The sequence below is a fragment of the Antechinus flavipes genome, chromosome 3, assembly GCF_016432865.1.
Source record: "Antechinus flavipes isolate AdamAnt ecotype Samford, QLD, Australia chromosome 3, AdamAnt_v2, whole genome shotgun sequence".
Classification (NCBI taxonomy): Eukaryota; Metazoa; Chordata; class Mammalia; order Dasyuromorphia; family Dasyuridae; genus Antechinus; species Antechinus flavipes.
The window spans coordinates 520,136,019-520,154,651 of NC_067400.1; the positions used below are offsets into that span (position 1 = coordinate 520,136,019).

Genomic DNA, 18,633 nt, shown 5'->3' on the forward strand with positions numbered 1-18,633 from the left:
CTGATTCACTAGAAGGCAGCCAAGAAGTTAGATATTATCTTCAAATATTGGATTAAAAAAAGACAAGTGACCAAATGCATATAAGTGTGAAAGCTGAGATATGCACTGGGGCAAGCAGAAGAGTTTCAGTTATGTTAGCTATCTCTTTCTGACCTACTATGTACCACATACTGTCAGGCTCTGGAGATTAAAAAGACCAAAATGAAACAGTTTACATATTAGAATGTAATTAGATATTACATTAGATTATTAGATTAGATGTATTAGATAATTACATTAGATGTATTAGATAATTAGAAATACATTCTAATATGGGGAAATAACACATGTAAAGATATACAAAATATAGTCAAAGGAAATATAAAGGAATTTGGCAGTGAGGCACTATTTGATCAGGAAATCTTCTGGTAGAAGGTAGTACTTGAGCTGTGCTAAAGAAGCTAGGGATGCTGAGCAGCAGAGGTAAGAGGAGAGTATCTTTCAGGCATGGTACAAAAGCAGAAAGGTAGTAGATTAATATTGTACATTGGTAACAGCCAGTAAGCTGGTTTGACTGAACTGTAAAATTAGTGGAATATCCTTGAAAGATGAGTTGGGATCATATTTATGGAAGGTTTTAAACATAGTAATTTGTATTTGACCACAGAAGCCACAGAAGTCTAGTAGAGCTTCTTGAACCAAAGAATGGCAGTCAAATTCCCTTGCTTTAGAAATAAGTAGAAGCAGTACCTGTGTGGAGGATGGATCAAAGAAGGGAGAGATAAAAGGAGGGTGAGCAAAAATGCTATTCCAATAGCCCAGGCAAACAGCAATGACAACCCAAATTGAGGATGTGACTGTGTGAATATAAAGGAGATAAATGTGATACACGTTGTAGAAGGAGATTAGATAAGATTTGGTGAGAGTGGTTGGGGAGGGAAAGGGGGTTGGAGGGAAAAGGGACAAGAGAGTGAAGAGATTATACTTTACAACAATCCTGGACTCTTCATCTCTTTATCTATAGAAAAGGTCATTTTTATTAAGATGGCCTAAGAAAATTCTAGTAATTAAAAAGGCAACTGATTTTTAAATATCATCCCAATTATTCTTACACAGAGATAATACTTTCACTTAGCAAGCCACATCTGGAATATTGTATTTAGTTTTGGATACCACATTCTAGGTACCCAACAAGCTGGACTGTGGCAGAAAAGGAAAATCAAGATCATAAAGATTGTAGAAAATGACATATTGTGAATCAGTTAAAGGAACAGAGGATGTTTAGCATAAAGAAGTGTTTACAGCTTTCTTCAAATATCTAAGAGCTAGCATGTCAAAGAAGTATAAGTATTCTGTTTGGCCACAGAGAGAATTAAAAGCAAAGGTAGTCAAAAAGGCATCTTTAGACAATGCCTAAATCTGTTTTGGGTTTCTTTTCTCTTTTTTTTTTTTTTAAAGAAAGAAAAATATAAGAAATGTTAAGAAAAAAGTTCATAATTATTAAAGTTAATTAGAGCGGGACTGGCTGCCCAGGATAACAATGGAATCCCACTACTCAAAACCTCATAAAAGTATACATTAGATGACCATTTTTGGGGATGTTTAAGAAGGGATTTTTGTATAGATGGTTGACCTTTGAGATTTATTCCAGCTTTTAGATTTTGTGAAATTCTAACAGAATTGAATTGTATCTTATTTGATTATTTATCTTAATTGATCAATATTTGAATTGAATTATTACTTCAGATGAGAATTAATTAAATATATGTAAAAAATAGCATGCTGTTATGACACACCTTGAAAAAGTGAAAAGAGCACAGGATTCAAGTAAGAAAACATTCTCAACTCCAAGATCTGATAGTTCCTACCTATGTGCCTTTGGTCATGTCACTTAACCAATGTAAATACTGGTTTTCTCTCCTGTAAAATATAGGTAATATTTGCATGTACTACCTCACAGGGTATTGCAAGCAAAGTATTTTATAAATCTGAAAGTGCTGCAATTGTGAGCTATTATTACTAAATCGTAATGATTTTAATAAACAGTGCTAATAAGCAATTAAAAAAGGTTAACTGCAATTAATCATTCATCCACATTACTAAAATAAGCAACAATTTATACCTGGCAATACTAGTGATTGTTTTTGCCTTCTGGGAAGCCAACAGAAGACCAAAAGAAGAAAGTTTTGATACTTTGATTTATGATTTTATCAATGTGGATGCTATCTCCACTAAAATAATTCCAAACCCCTTCCTAATATTTTATGGGTGAAGACTTTATGGATGGCTTGGGCAAAAAACATTGATCCTCCAGTAGCCAAGAACTCTTTATACATAAGCATGTTTAGTCTTCAGACAACCAAAAAACTAGACATATACTCAACACCTCTCTAATTTTTTAGAATTTGCAGAGTTTATGCCCTTCTTATACTGGCTCCACAAAATTAGGATAAGCTCTGTACTTTGAGACATCAGAAGAAGCTTTCACTAGAACGAAAAAAATTAATGAACTAATAAAGTTTCATATTTATTTCAATTTTCAAAAAAACATATTAGGCAACTATTATGTATATTGTAGGGAGTACTAGAAGAAAGAGACTAAAAGAACAAGCACCTACTATGTGTTAGGCACCGGACTAAGTGCTTACAAATATCATCTCCGAACAAGCCAAGGTCTCTTCCTGCAAGAAGAAAGTGAAATAAAATTTATACTAGCACAGATGTAGGAAAACCTGGGCATCTAGTCCCAGCTATTATATTTACAAGGTATGATCTGGATAAGTCACATTATTTCTCACAATCTCAATTTCTCCATCTGTAAAATAATGATTATAATATTTACAGCACTTTCTTCTACATATAGCCTTTGTGGGCAAAACAGATTGTAAACTTTCAAATCTATTTTTAAAAAAATACCAGAAAGTTCAAGTAATGTCCCCATTTTACATATGAAGAAACTGAGGCTCAGAAAGTCTATATAATGTCACAGGTTGGTGTTCAACCAAAGACTACATAAATTGAGTAGCTCCCTACTCCTTAAGATTTGAGAAAGAAAAGAAAAGATTTATTTATTAAATACCTCCTGTATTATCTCATTTTATTTTGACAACCAGGGGAGATAGGTGCTACTATTATCCATTTAACAGTTGAGGAAACTAAGAGTTATCCTCTGCCTTGCCCAGGGTCAAATAACTAGTTGATCTGAGGCTGAATTTGAAGTCATGTCCCTCTGATTCTGGGCTCAGTCTGCTATCCAGTGTGCCACTTAGCTTTTCAGGCTCACTACACTGATGCCAAACTTAAACTCAAGTGAGACAGCCTACTGAAACTCAGAAATCCCAAGCTCTAAAGATCCAATAAATAGCCCCAATCTCCCTGGTAGCTAGTAGCACAGACATGTTCTCCATACAACATCAGGCTTGTTTCCTTCATATATACTCTCTTATAGTTAATACAGTAGATGCTTCATAAGTATTACTTGTTACTTCTAAAATGATGATTCTTGAAAGGAGTAGAGGAAATGTAAAAACAGTTGTAATTTCTATAGATTCCCAAACTCTGCTCTTGGGAGAGCACAGTATTATAGCAACCACAGGCTTAATGTGCTATCATATAAAATGCATCAATAAATTTTTAAAAGAGATAGGTTGGGAGGTAGCTAGATGGTATAGTAGTTAGAGCACCAGCCCTGAAGTCAGGAGGATCTGAGTTCAAATTTGGCCTCAGCCATTTAACAGTTCCTAGCTGTGTGACCCTGGGCAAGTCAATTAACCCAAATTGCCTTAAAAAAATTAGGTTAAGCTGACTGACAATCTCTAATCATTAGGTTTAAGAGCATTCAATGAGCATTTATTAAGTGCTCACTACATGCTAGAAATATAAAGATAATTTTTTTAAAGTTCTCCCTGCTTTGAAGGAATTTTTATTTTATTGGTTCTCAAAAGCAAACTTCTTCTGATTCCATATGTAAAAAATCTGATCATGTACCAAATCAAATATATATATTTATCTGTAAATTCTATACATGTATTACTGTACTAATGTTATGTACATTTAAAAACATTTGCAAAAGACACTAAAAAGTGGCTAGAAACTGGAAAATGAATGGATGCCCATCAATTGGAGAATGGCTGGGTAAATTGTGGTATATGAGTGTTATGGAATATTATTGCTCTGTAAGGAATGACCAGCAGGATGAATACAGAGAGGCTTGGAGAGACCTACATGGACTGATGCTAAGTGAGATGAGCAGAACCAGGAGATCATTATACACTTCGATAACAATATTGTATGAGGATGTATTCTGATGGAAGTGGATTTCTCTGACAAAGAGACTTAACTGAGTTTCATTGGATAAATGATGGACAGAAACAGCTACACCCAAAGAAGGAATACTGGGAAATTAATGTGAACTATTTGATTTTTGATTTTCTTCCCGAGTTATTTTTACCTTCTGAATTCAACTCTCCCTGTGCAGTGGGAGAACTGTTCGGTTCTGCAAATATGTATTGTATCTAGGATATACTGCTACATATTTAACATATATAGGACTGCTTACCATCTTGGGGGGGGGGAGGAGGGAGGGAGGGGAAAAAACGAAACATAAGTGATTGCAAGGGATAATGCTGTGTAAAAATTATCCTGGCATGGATTCTGTCAATACAAAGTTATTATTAAATTAAAAAAAAAAAAGACACTAAAAAGGATGTTTAAAATGAAATATACAACATTTTTATTTTATTTAATGGTAAAAGAATCCCTTTGCTCTCACCAATAATAGTATTTTAGTGATGCTAATTTATTGAGAGAATATAATTAAATGTTTTATTATTTGAGAAAAAAAATGCCTATGTATGTCTTAAAGCAGAGATTTCAATGAAGCAGCACTCCTGAGTGCAGCCAGAACCAGATTAAAATGTAATCGGTAAATATTTTAACAAAATAAATAAAAATGCAATAGGCCATATGTATGTGTATACACATAGTGTTAATTTGTGGTTTTGGGTAGGGATCCTTGTATAGTTTATTGTCTTCTCACTTTCTATTTGAATTTGACCTCACAGCTCTAGAACATAGGAAAAACTAATAGCAACAAAAAATACCTAGAGTTTCCTGAATGGAAAGATGGCATGGTCAGCTTGCACTATGCAAAAATCACCTTAGCAAGTGTATGGAGCAGACTAAACTGGGAAGAGACTTAAAAGAGAAAGCGCCATTAAGAACTCATTACAACAGTCCAAGCAAGAAGTAATGAGAACCCTAAATTAGGGTAGTGGCTTTGTTAGGAGAGAGAAAAGGATGTATTGAAGATATGTGAAAACAGAAATGACATTTTGGTTGAGTGAAAAGTGCCATCATATTTGTGAAACTGGGTGAATACAAAGATGTTAATTACCTCAAAAGAAATAGGGAAATTTGGAAGAGGGGTAAGTTATGTGGGGAGAAATAATGATATCTGTAGTACAAAATGCAACTCACTCATTCTTGCTCGTCCTGTATAACTCATTTTGTTTCACTTAAAATGAAAAGGGGATGAGAGGGTGAACAGGACTTGCTCTTCACAAATCACTGTCCTTGGGCATAAAACTTACTGTCTGATGAGGGCATAGTGGAGCCACAAGGTGTTCATTAGAAAAGAGGGTAAAAAGAAGTGCATGAAGGAAAGAGAAGGGGCACTTTTCTCCAGTGGCACAGCTGGTGCTATGGGGGATCTAAATTGTGGTGAGTTGTAACTGTCCAAGACAGGCACAAAGGAGAAGACTGAGAACTAGAACTACGGGGGCAATTGGGGGATGGAGGGACAGCAGTGGAGGAATGCTAGGTGATGATGAATCAAGAGTGGAGATAAGACTTACAATTAGCTATTAAAAAAAAGTGAGATATCTTGTCTTCCCACTCTCCAAATTGATTTGACCACATATCCCTTGGGGTCATGATGATGACAAGTCTGGAAACCATGGTTCTAAATAATATACATATCAATAATAATTTTATAGATAATTGCTCATGAATTAATTTTCTTTTGGACTGGTGTAGTAAACAATTTAACAAACTAGTATGACAACAACTCATTGGTGGATTTCATATGGTTTGGTATTGAGTATTCACTATCATCTGAGGAGAAAGTGGCTATAAATATTTTTAGTGATAATATATATTTATTTATTAGATATACATTTAGAATTAATAAGATAAGGCCCTATCTTACAATTATGAGTGCTGTTTATTTTAGTTTTAAATATAGAATGATCCCCTTAAATAATTAGGAGGTATGCTACTATTTACTATCAGAAGTTATCTGTTATGCCATCTGAGTCATCTTTCCTAGAGCCAAGCAACATGTTTGGGAGTCAAGTTTCAAAAAAAATTCTGCCTGGTCAGTGAAGCTGAAAAGTAATAGTCCTTTATTTGCTTCTTTTTAATTCACATAAGGGAAGGCTTAAATGCTAAGCTAATGTGTCTGGATTGGCAACATGGGAGGCAATGATAATGAAGAAAGAATCTAACCAAGATGCTCATCTGAACATCTCAAAGCCAAAGAGATGGGTTGAGTCATGGTGTTGGAGAGAGGTTCTTCTTTGAATATTGGGAAGTAAAAGGAACTAAAAGGTCAACTTGTCTAAGCCAACCATTTTTACAAATGAGGAAACTGATATCCAAAAAGTTTAAATGATTAACTCAAGACCACGAGGGAGGAAGCAGAGGCCCTGTATAGAGTCCAGCTGTTCTGACTCCAAGCCCTTCACTTTTCCCCACGCACCAGGCTAATTCTTCTTCTTCAGCTTTGATACATCTGGCTAAGCCAGGATACCAATGCCTACATAGGACAGAACGACACCCTAAGCATCTCCAGGCTCCTCATTTTTGAAGTCATAAATGGAGCCCTAAATAAATAGGAACTGACCAAGAGAAGAGCTCTCCCCACCACTCCCTCTCCAAGCACAAGGAATAGGAACCTCCAAGATTCCAAAAAGACCAGGTGGGGATTCCATACAGGAGGAGAGGGTCATATCTACTATGAGAAGTTAAATTCCAAAAAATAAAAACAAAACCCCAGAAGGTTGGTCTTTTTTTTTTTTTTTTTTTTTTTTTGCTCACTCATCTTTTATAAATATAAAGTTTACTTTCAGATTATGAAGCTGTGTTAATTTGGCCAGTCATACTGAATACTTGGTAAACTTGGTAAAACTATGAATTTGGTGCATCCATTCTGGGAAGCAATTCAGAATTATATAAATAAAATGTCTAAATAGCCCACACCATGTGACCTAGAGATTCCATTGCTAAGCATATGTACCAAGGAGGTCAGTGACCCAAAAAAAAAAAAAAAAAAAAAAAAGCTTCATATATACCAAAAATATTTATAGCAGCATTTTTTTGTGGTAGCAAAGAACTGGAAACAATGTAAATGTCAGTCATGGGGAATGGTTAAACAAACTGTGATAAATAAATGTGATGGAATATTACTATGCTACAAGAAACAAGCATGACGAACACAGATAAGCAAGCAGAGTCAGGGAAATAAATATAATGATTATAACAATGCAAATGGAAAGGACAATCCTAAAACAATAGAAACTAAGTGTTACAAAAATATAAAGAATAAATTTAGTCTTAAAAAAGAGATATGAAAAGACATTCTTTTACAGAGATTGGGGTCCAACACTGTGGAACATTACATATAATGTCAATTTTTTACTGATCAGTTATGCTTAATTTTTTTCTCTTCCTTTTTTTCTTTTTAAAAGCATTCCCAAACGTGTACACAATAATAAGGTGATATGAAGATCAACTGTAATGTACTTAAATGATTCCAGACAATTCCAAGGAGACCTGGTATAGAAAATGCATCCTCATCCAGAGAGAACTATGGAGCAAAGCATAGTATTTTCACCTTTTTGTTTTTCTCTTTCTCTTGGTTTTTTCCTCCTTTTGATCTGATTTTTTTTTTGGTACAATAATGACAAATATGAAAATATATTTAAAAGAACTGCACATATTTAACCTATTGTTTACTATCTTGGGGAGAAGGGAAGTAAGGATGGGAGGGAAAAAATTTGGAACACAAAATTTTACAAAAATGAATGTTGAAAATTATCTACACATGTATTTGGAAAAACAAAATATTTTTTAAAAACATTCTTAGTTATAAAGGATGGTTCTCAGAGATGAGGAGGACATAACTCAGAGATGAATTATGTAGAAACAAAAATATCCAAATCTATTGAAATAATAGAATTGAATATATCAATGCATATATACACACACTAATAATAAGCTAATATTTATATAACACTTTAAAGTTTGCAAAGCCCTTTACAAATATTATTTTTTTTTGATAAAAGAGGTTTATTATTGGGTTTGGAAATAAGGAAATAGGTGAAGGTAGAGATAAGGAGGGCACTGGACAGAGGGTCCAGTGGACAGAGGGTCCTCACATGGCTAGCATGTTTGGAATCTCTGCCTACAAATATTATTACAACAACCTTAGTATATTAAGGACTATGCCTAAGTGAAGGGGCAGGTCAATTCTCCGAGAGCCTCCACAGCTATCAATCATAACATCTGAAGAAGTTGCAAAGCCCCCTTTACTGACACAGATGTTGCTTGTGGACTGGAAATTTAATAAATTGGAAGCAGAGGGAAGAGGAAGGAGGTCAGACAATGCAAATGCCTCTCAGTGGAGAGGTCAGAGAAAAGCAACTGCCTCTCAGTCTCCTTGTATCATCATCATCCACTCATATGAAGAGATCCATTCTACAGGTCTGAGTTAGACCTTAAGCAGCCACTGACAGATGGTTCTCATATTACAACACCAGGAGTGTTGGGGCTATTGTTATACCCATTTTTCAGATGAAGAAACTGAGTCAAACAAAAATTATGTACCTTGTCTAGCATCACATAATAAATGAGGCTGGTTTTCCTGACTCCATGCCCAGCATTCTATGCACTGAACCATCTAGAACCCATACAGAGAAGGAGACACACACATTACATATCAGGTCAATCCTAGCCATGCTCCACTTTACTCCCCAGCTTTCCCCTCTACCCTGCCACAATCTCCTACCAGTTCCATAACCATAATCAAATCGATACTTTCATTGCTACTGGAAAGAATATCAAATTCTCCCTTAGGGCTCCACTTAGCATCACTGTAAATAAATATCTGAATCAAAACATCTCTCTCCCTGCTCACTTCTCACCTATGTGTTATATCCCCCATTAGGATATAACCTCATTGAGGATAATTTCACAACCCTCCAATTCAGTTGAGACCCCATATTGCAAGCCACAGTCTAAGAAGCTGGGATGTAAACTACTCTATTTATTTTATAGAAGAAGGAAGGGGCTTGCCCAAAATCACATAGTAACTAAATCCAGATTTGAAGCTATATTTGAGTTAAAAGCCTGGCTCAAATTCTAGTTGTAGCTCTGGCCAGTATCTCTGAATCTTACAAGATACCATACCTTCTCATTTTATGACTCTTTACTAGGTCTTCATGTAAAGTGTCCAAAAAGGATTTGCTTCATACTCTGAAGGCCCTTCTCTCGGTTTGTGTCTGTCTCTATGTGTGTCTCTCCCTCTCTCTTTCTTTCCTTTGCGTGTGGGTGTGGGTATATTTGTCTAAGACGTTTGAGGATCCATATATAGGCTCTCTTGTCATTTGATATCTTTCACTGTATATTACCAGTCTATTTTGGGAGGGTTCATCTACCAAGCAGAAGCTAAATTAGTTTAGGACACTAGAAATTTCTGCTTTCAGTAACAGCTTGGACTAGATTACCATGAGGTCCCTTACAATGATAAGTCTATAACTGACAGAAAAATTCTGTTTAAAAATAGAAAGAACTAAAAAAAACAAAAAACAAAAAAAATCCAACAACCTTCAGTTATAATAAATTAGTGTAAAAACAATTAATCAGGATGCCATTGCATCACAGTACACTACAATAATACTTTTTAATGACAAACCTGTTATAAAAAGACTAAATAGCATTCAATGTCTCTTTTTTAGAACACATTGAAGCATTCCATGCATTTTAGTAAGATGTCCATCAAAAATCTTTGTTGAACATGTATCTCTGTGTCATTCCTTGCTTACCTGAAATTTGAAATGTTACTATATCTTTCAAGGACTAATTTATGACTTTATCACAAGCATGAGAAATAAGATGAAGGAGGTATAGTACAACTTAAGGAAAAAAAAAAAAACTAGTATACACAATAAGATAGATAAGCTTTAGTAATCTACCAAAAAATACATATGTTAAGTATCTCCATTGTTTCCCTTTAGATGGCAGATAAACAAGGTGCTACTGTAATAATAACAGCTCATGTTTCTAAAACACTTCAAGATTTACATAAGCACCTTCACAATAATCTTTCATGGTATATAATTTAAATATAATCATCCTATTTTAAAGGCAAGGAAACAGAAGCTCAGAAAGGGTAACGATCTATTTTTCATGCAATTATCAAATAAGCTTTATGCATCAATTCGATGTCATTCTTATGTTAAAAAATCCCCTTCCCCTCCTTAGTTTCCTACCATATCTTCCCTTCATTTTCCCCCGTTAAGTCTCTTTACTGAGATCTAATTTTTTTGCCCACTGTCTATCTCTTGGAATGAGAAATGTAGACTGAAATCAAAGTGTCAAGAACAAACAAAAACCAAAAGATTGTGTTGTAATTTGTCCTGGGGCTATATTGATTCATGTACACAGTTTGCTCAAGCAAAATTAACTTGGCTTATCTGTAGATAAAAAGCTTCAACCATCTCCTTGTGACCTCAGATATCAGCTCTTCAGCCAAATATATTCTAATGATGTCAATAATATCAAGAGTCATCTTAGCTATTCAAAAGTCTTTTCATTCTGGCTATTCAATTGGGGCACATTTATATGAAATACAAAAACTACTTTCAATATTTCTAACAATTTTACCTTGGGTTTCAGAAAGGAAATTGCCATTTCTAGCCTATGATGGGATAGTAACCGTCTCACACTATTACCGGCAAACCAAGGAGCAAGTACCTCCGTTCCATTCTTATGTCCTACTTTTGCCCTATATATACACTCCTAAACTCCAGTTAAACTAGACTTCTCTCTGCCTACCCCAATATTTTCTAAAGCTGGAATATCTTCCAATCCCTTGTGTATTTACTGAATATCTATTCATCCTTTAAATCAAAGCTTCTTAAACTGTGGGTCATGATCCCATATAAGGTCATGTGACTGAGTAAATGTTTGATTTGCATACCTATTTATATATCTATATACCCAGAATTGCATAAAAAAATTCTCAGGCAAAAAGGAATTTCAAGTAGAAAAAGATTTGAGAGGAAAGAGATTTGAGGAAGGGAGACTAATTAGCAGGTTACTGCAATAGAAATGATGAGAGGTGAAGGTGGTGATGTGAGTAGAGGAGATAAAGTAGATTGCTAAAAAATAATACTTGGTTAATTCATGGAAATATGCCATATGGGAAAGTCAAATATAATATACCAACACTGCAAACCTGGATGACCAGAAGTATACTAATGCTCTCAACAGAAATAAAGAAGTTTGCATGAGTGGTGGGTTTGGAATAATGAGTTCTGTTTAAGACATGTTGCATTTGAGATGCTTATTAAACATAAAGCTTGAAATGTCCAATAGACAAAGACTACAATTCAGTCTCCATCTAGAGAGATGTGGATTGTATATGACCTGTGAGTCATTTGCACAGAGATGATAATTAAACCCATGAGAGGTGATGAAGTCACTAATAGAGAAGAAATAGAAAAAGAAAAGAATGCCTACTATACACTTTAGGGAATGCTCACACTCAGGAAAATGTCTAACAAACAAAAGAAACAAACACATAGGAGGAAAATCACAGAAAAAAGCAGTATCAGGTCAACTGTCAAATGTCACAGTAAGATCAAGAAAGAGAGACTGAGAAAAAAAGCTATCATCATCATTGCTTGGCCTTAAAGATCTAAAAGAAAATATCTCCTTTTACTTCTTTTGCACATGAAGGATGACTACAGATATGGAACAATGCACATAATGTTAGATTTTTATAATATACTTGTTTAGTCTTTCTGCACCTTTCTCTCCTTTTTCATCTGCTAAAAGGAATGGTGTACTGGGAAGATGGGGGAAGGTACATAGGGAGAAAGCTGATGTACAAAACAAAAGACAGTAATAATTTCTTAAAAGAGATTATCGGTAACTTTGAAAGGAGCAATGTCAATTGAAAGAGAAGTCAAAGATAGAGAGGAGGTTGAAAACCTGGGAAACTTGAAGAATAGTGATATTCCTGGTAGAAGTATCAAAACTGAGAAGAGTATAGGTTTGAAAAGTAAGGTAAATGCCTGTTCATCAAGGTCTACTCACCCTTTCCAATTATCAGTTATCTATATATTATCTCTAATGGTTACAATTTCATACTTGAGAATTCTGAAGGAAATGCAAGCTTAAAAGATGCAGGAATAAAAACCTTCACTCTCTTTATCCCATATGACCTTTAAATAGCCATTAGAACTAACTTCAAAGGGAATACAGTCCCATTAACCACTTTCTAGAGATGTGATTCTAATTAAGGGAAGTATATTAAATGGCATATGCAGTGGTAACGTAACAATGTTAAGTCAAGTTAGGCTTTTAAGGTAAAATCTCCCAAAGCACTTGAAAGAAAAAAAGAAGGTAGACTGCAGCCAACAATGACCTCATTAAGAAAAGCAACTAAAGCCCCAAAAGGTGACAGGGGATTCACACTATTTAGATGAAAACAAAACACTGGATTCTGGGACCTGTAGTTTATAAGATTTGGATTTTTTTTCATAACAGTATTCTCTTCCCCTTTATGAAAATTATACCTGCCAAGGCTCCCAGCATGCCAATAGCAACAGCAGTATTTGACACCCTAGTAGGCCATTCCATAAGCCGAAAGAGGGAGACAGCTTTTTATCTACAGATAAGCCAAGTTAATTTTGCTTGAGCAAACTGTGTATGAATCAACATAGCCCCAGGGCAATTTACAACACAATCTTTTGGTTTTTGTTTGTTCTTAACACTTTGATTCAAGTCTATATTTCTTATTGCAGATGACAGACAATGGGGGAAAAGGTTGATTTTAATGAAGTGACTTTAAAGGAGAGAAATGAGGGGAAGGTATCACCAAACTGTACCAAAGCTGTATAACAAACAAAATTTTCAAGGCCCTCTCTACCTTTAAAAGATTGGAGGGATTCAACAGCTTTCAATAATAAAGTTCAGAGTCCCATCTACGGCTCTAAAGAGCTTGCTTGATGTCCTTAACAATTCTCTCATCCCTAATAATTCTCTCAATCCACCACTGCCTAGAAGGGATTTCACCACTACCAAATACAATCTACCTTCTATCCTCAATGAACCCACCTTCTCCCAAACCCAATTTGTCCCTCAAGCTTATGAACTTCCTTGAATTTCCAATTTTCCTAGACCCATGACAAATGAGTCCCCTCATTCCAAATTCACTTTATCCTCTCCTTCCACATGAAACATAGTCCTCCAGTCATCCCGGGTTCATATTTCTTCTTTCTCTCTCAAGTTCAATCTGCCTCTAACTCATCTTGCATCCACATCCAAGCTTGTCCACCTGGAGCATCACACTCTTCCCACTTCCCCCCCAACTTGCCCCTGAGCCCAAATGCCCCATCTCAATCCTTAACCCATCATCTCAAATCCACAGTACACACATATACATGCACACTTACTTCTAATCAACTCCCTAAAACTTCATGGTTCTCCACTCACATTCAACCTACCCATTAAATTCATTCCCAGTTCAAAACCCTTGCCCAGGGTCACTCTTCCACCCTTATTCACAATGCCAGCAAGTTCAATCTATTCCCTGACCCATGATTATCCAATATCTCTGCAAATCAAATCTGACCCATTTCAGGTCCAGGAGCTTCTCCTCTCCCCAAATCTGACCTGCTCCCCAATGCACAAGGCCTCTCCCCCAGAATGTCAATCTGTTCTAGGGGTTAAGAAAGGAGATGGAAGGGGGGAAGAGGAAGAAGAGAAAGAAAGAAGGAAAAAGGAGGAAAGAGCACATAGAGAGGAAGAAAAGGAGGAAGACAAGGAGGAAGAACAAACAGAGAAGAGGAAGCAGAACAGGAGAGGGTAGAAAGAGAAGCAAAAGGAGGGGGAAAAGGAAGAAGGAAAAAGGAAGAGAGGAAGAAGAGAAAAGGGGAAGAAAAAAGAAAAGTTAAGAAAAGGAAAGGAAGAAAAGGGAGGGGGGATGAAGAAAAATAACGGGATAAAGAAGAAGAAAAAGAGGAGAAAAGAAAGTAGACAAGAGGAGGAAAAGAGAAGGAAGGAAAGAAGAGGAAAGGGAGGGGGAAGGAAGGAAAAGAGGAGGAAGAGGAAGGGAGAAATAAGAAATGGGAAGGAAGGAGAAGAGGAGGAAAGGAGAAGAGAAATGGAGTAATGGGAAAGGGTAAGGAGGAAACAGGGAGGAGGAGGAGGAAAAAGAGAGAAGTGGTAGGAGGAGGAAGAGCCTGCACCTTCCCCGACGGCCGCGGCCCGCTGCTCTTCGGCTTCCGTAGCCCCGGCTCCGAGGCAGGCCCCGGCGGGGTCCCCGTCCAGGCGGCGGTGACGGCGGCGGCCACGGTGGAGCCGCTCCCACAGTTCAGCTTCGGCCAGGCCGCTGGGGCGGGGGCGGGGGCGGCGGCGGGTCCGGCCTGAGGGACGGCTGCTACGGCAGCCGCAGCGCGGGCAGCAGGAGGGCCCGGAGGGCGGCCCGGGCCCGGGTCCTGGCCCCGCCTCGGCGGCAAGGGGGGCGCAGGCCCGGCCCAGCGAGTGACCGCGCGGCAGTACCACTACCTCAGCCAGGCACCCGGGGCAGGTCGCCCCAGCCGCGGCCGTTCCCGCTGCTAGCTCCTCCCCGCCGCCCCTCCGGCCCCGCCGCCTCAGAGAAGCCGCCGTCGCCATCTTGTTTCGCGTTTGAAGGGAGAGACCGTTGGGGGCGGGAGGCGGGTGCGAGGAGGGGGCGTGGCAGAACTATTTACATATTCATTAGCGGCCCAAGCTCAGTGACTGTTTTTTATCAGCGAGAAGAGAGGCGATAAGTAGGCGGGGCCACATCACGAGAGGTGTATGAAATCTGAATATTTATAAGAGGGCATGACTCACACTCTTTGAGACCCACTTTTGGACCCACCGAGACAGGAAGTGGAAGCAAAGTGGGCGTGGCCTAAGATAAGGAGGTGGTGCTATATCTACATATTCAGGATACTCCTTGCCCATGCTGTAGGAGGGAAAGAAGAAAAAATACGGGAGCGAGGCAACGCCGATTTGCGTGGTGCTTAACTGCATATTCATAAAAAGGCAGGACCCGAGTGTACTGTGGCCACGCCTTCTGAAGGGAAAAGATTCGATAGCTATTTCTGCATATTCATGAGTAGATACCACTCTTGGGAACCTTATGGGGACTGTGGGGCAAGAAGTGATCTTGGCTCCGCCCTTGACGCACTCGTCAGTCCTACATAGCCCTGGCGCATAAGCAATTCCTAGCCAAGTCTGGACCAACGTAGGCAAAGCGCAGCTAGTGAGGAGAGGAAACATGGTGTTAGTGTAGTTACCTCAAGCTTCTTCAGATTGGAAGCTCCCTGGCAGGAATTCGAGTGTCAGTCCACTATTGGCTGGTTGGGGAACTTTAGGAGTACCTCTTTCCCTTCAGTTTTTTTCAAGTGAAAAATGGAAATAACCCCTTCCATGGCAATTTTAAGGAAGGTGTATTAGAGGCATCTGCCTTTATTACTAATTGAGACAATTTTCAGGAAGCTTTAGACTAAAACAATGCTATTGTCCTCTGAAATAAGTAGACAAATGAGCCACATGTGAGCTTTAGGGACTTGAATTATCTAGATAATTACCTCAGGTCTCCTTTGAGGATGTTTCCTCTGGGAAATTGCCAGGAAAGATCTATCTAGTCAACCTTGAGGTATTTTTGTCTTCACTGCCTAGTTATTGATCTGTTTTCAATTCAAATCAACAAATATTCATAAATTCCTAGGCGATTTGGCAAGAAAATTGCATCTCAAAAAGAGACTTGGGTATTTAGTTGTGAGGATCACAATATGTGTATATATGTGTATAATGCTAGTCATTAAAACTATTTCATTTTTGAAGGATGAAGTTACTATTAAAGCAAACTGAAAAATTATGAGCTGCACTGCTTTGAATAAAAAGAGAGCTCTATCTGAAGTCCAGATAATTGAAATAATTCCTTCAGTCTTTCATCAACTATAAGCCCCATGGCATGAGGAAGGCAAGGAAGTAGAGTAGAAAGTATATTGGAGAGGCCCAGATTCAAAATGGCTCCTGACACTTACTAGCTGTGTGACTGTGAGGATATCACCGAGACTAAGTTTCCTCATTTGGAAAATGGAAAAAATATCTGAGTATTTTATAGAATGCTTTATAGAGTTGCTGGGAGGATCAAATAAGATCATTTATATGAAACTCTTTGAAAGCCTTAAAACATTCCTTAAATGTCAGTTTTGATGATAATGAAGATGGTGACTGTCTTCAACTATCTAATCTAAAAGGTATTAGACTTGTTTTCCTTAACCTTGACAGAACCTAGAACAGAAATAGATATTTCAGGGAGGGAGATTCAGGCCTCATATCTGGAATGATTTCTTTAAAAAGGAAACTGCAAGAGTGGAACTGGTTTCCTCAATTCTCATTGAAATCCTTACCTTTCCATCTCTTTGAATGACAGAGGCATAATGGAAAATTGACATACTTAGTCTTTTCTTATGTGTGGAATAGGAATAATAATGCTTAGTGGAGAGAAAAGTGCTAACTACTCTTTTTGAAAGAGAAAAAAACCATCACCTCTAACAACAGGAGTAAGAATACTACCTGACCTCATTTCTAAAATATATAGAGAATTGACTCAAACTTATAAGAATACAAGCCATTCTCCAAATGACAAGTGGTAAAAGAAATTAAACCATTTCTAGTCATATGAAAAAGTGCTCTGAATCACTATTGATCAGAGAAGTGCAAATTAAGACAACTCTGAGATACCGCTATATACATCTCAAATTGGTTAAAATGATAGGAAAAAGTACTGATGAATGTTGAAGGGGATGTGGGAAAACTGGGACACTAATACATTGTTTGTGGAGTTGTGAAGTAATCTAACCATTCTGGAGAACAATTTGGAACTATGCCCAAATAATTATCAAACTGTGCTTACTCTTTGATCTAGCAGTGTCTCTACTGGATCTGTATCCCAAAGGAGAGAAAGAGACCCATATGTGCAAAAATGTTTGTGGCAGCCCTGTTTGTAGTGGCGAGACGCTGGAACTTGAGTGGATGCCCATCAGTTGGAGAATGGCTAAATAAATTGTGGTACATGAATGTTATGGAATATTATTATTCTATAAGAAATGACCAGAAAGGGTGATTTCAGAGAGGCTTGGAGAGATTTACATGAACTGATGCAAAATGAAGTGAGTAGGACCAAGAGAACATTGTATACAGCAACAACAAAACTATACAATGATCTATTCTGATGGACGTGGTTCTCTTCAACTATGAGGTGATTCAGACCAGTTCCAATGGTCTTGTGATGAAGGAATCCATCTGCACCCAGAGAGAAAACAGTGTGTAGTGAGTGTGGATCACAACATTGTATTTTCACTTTTTGTTGTATGTTTGCATTTTGTTTTTTTCTCACTTTTTTCTTTTTAAGCTGATTTTTCTTGTGCAACATGATAACTGTGGAAATACGTATAGAAGAATTGTATATGGTTAACATATTACTTGCCATCCAGTGGAGGGAGTGAGAGGGAAGGAAGGGAGAAAAAAAATTTGTAATACGAGGTTTTGCAAAGGTGGATGTTAAAACTATCCATGCATGTGTTTTGAAAATAAAAAGCTTTATTAAAAAATTTAAAAAAGAAAACTGCCCGGATGAGTTCAATCTGTATAGAATCTCAGAATCTGAAGAGTTGTAAAGGGCTCCAGTGGCTATCTAAGATTTTCCTGAACCCCAAATCCCTGTATATCCACATTGGTCTCTTTAACACTCATTTCCTCCTCATTGGAATTTTTAGTTTTCCTTCAGAATTTCACTTGTACCCTTGATACCTTCTCTACTCTCTCAGCTGAGGATCTTTCTCACATACCACAAGAGAAAAAAAATCTGGAGACCATTTACCAAGAACTCCCTCTTCTTCTTTCCTCATGTCACATCCTCTATTTATCATCATCTACTATGTCCAACTTCATTCCAGTCTCTGATTTCTTTGCCAAGACCAGTCCTTCTACATATGCTCTTGTTCTGATTCCCTTTTTTCCCAACGTTATCCCCTCTGTTTATATCTACTCTCTACTCTTTAATCTCTTCCAAATTGACTTTTTCTCTACTTTCTTCAAACATGATCATGTCTTCCTCACCTTTAATATCACCATTCTGGTCGAGACTCTCTTGCATGAACTATTGCAATAACCTTGTAACCGGTCTCCCTGTTTTTCCACCATTGTACTAGATCATCTTCATAGCTGCTGAGTAACATAGAGCACAGATCTGACCATTTCAATTCCCTTTCTTATCTCCAATAAACTGCAGTAGTTCCTTATTACCAAGATGATTAAATACAAAGT

At 37.4% G+C, this 18,633-nt stretch overlaps 1 protein-coding gene across 1 annotated transcript in view; it reads right to left on the reverse strand.

Moving 5' to 3' along the window:
• RNF169 (ring finger protein 169) overlaps positions 1-14,958 on the reverse strand; it is a 93,632-nt gene extending 78,674 nt beyond the window's left edge. The window contains exon 1 of the mRNA XM_051987113.1: positions 14,517-14,958. Coding sequence (XP_051843073.1) covers positions 14,517-14,943 — 427 coding nt within the window. The 5' untranslated portion in view covers positions 14,944-14,958. The remainder of the gene's footprint in view (positions 1-14,516) is intronic.
• Positions 14,959-18,633: the final 3,675 nt, after the last annotated feature.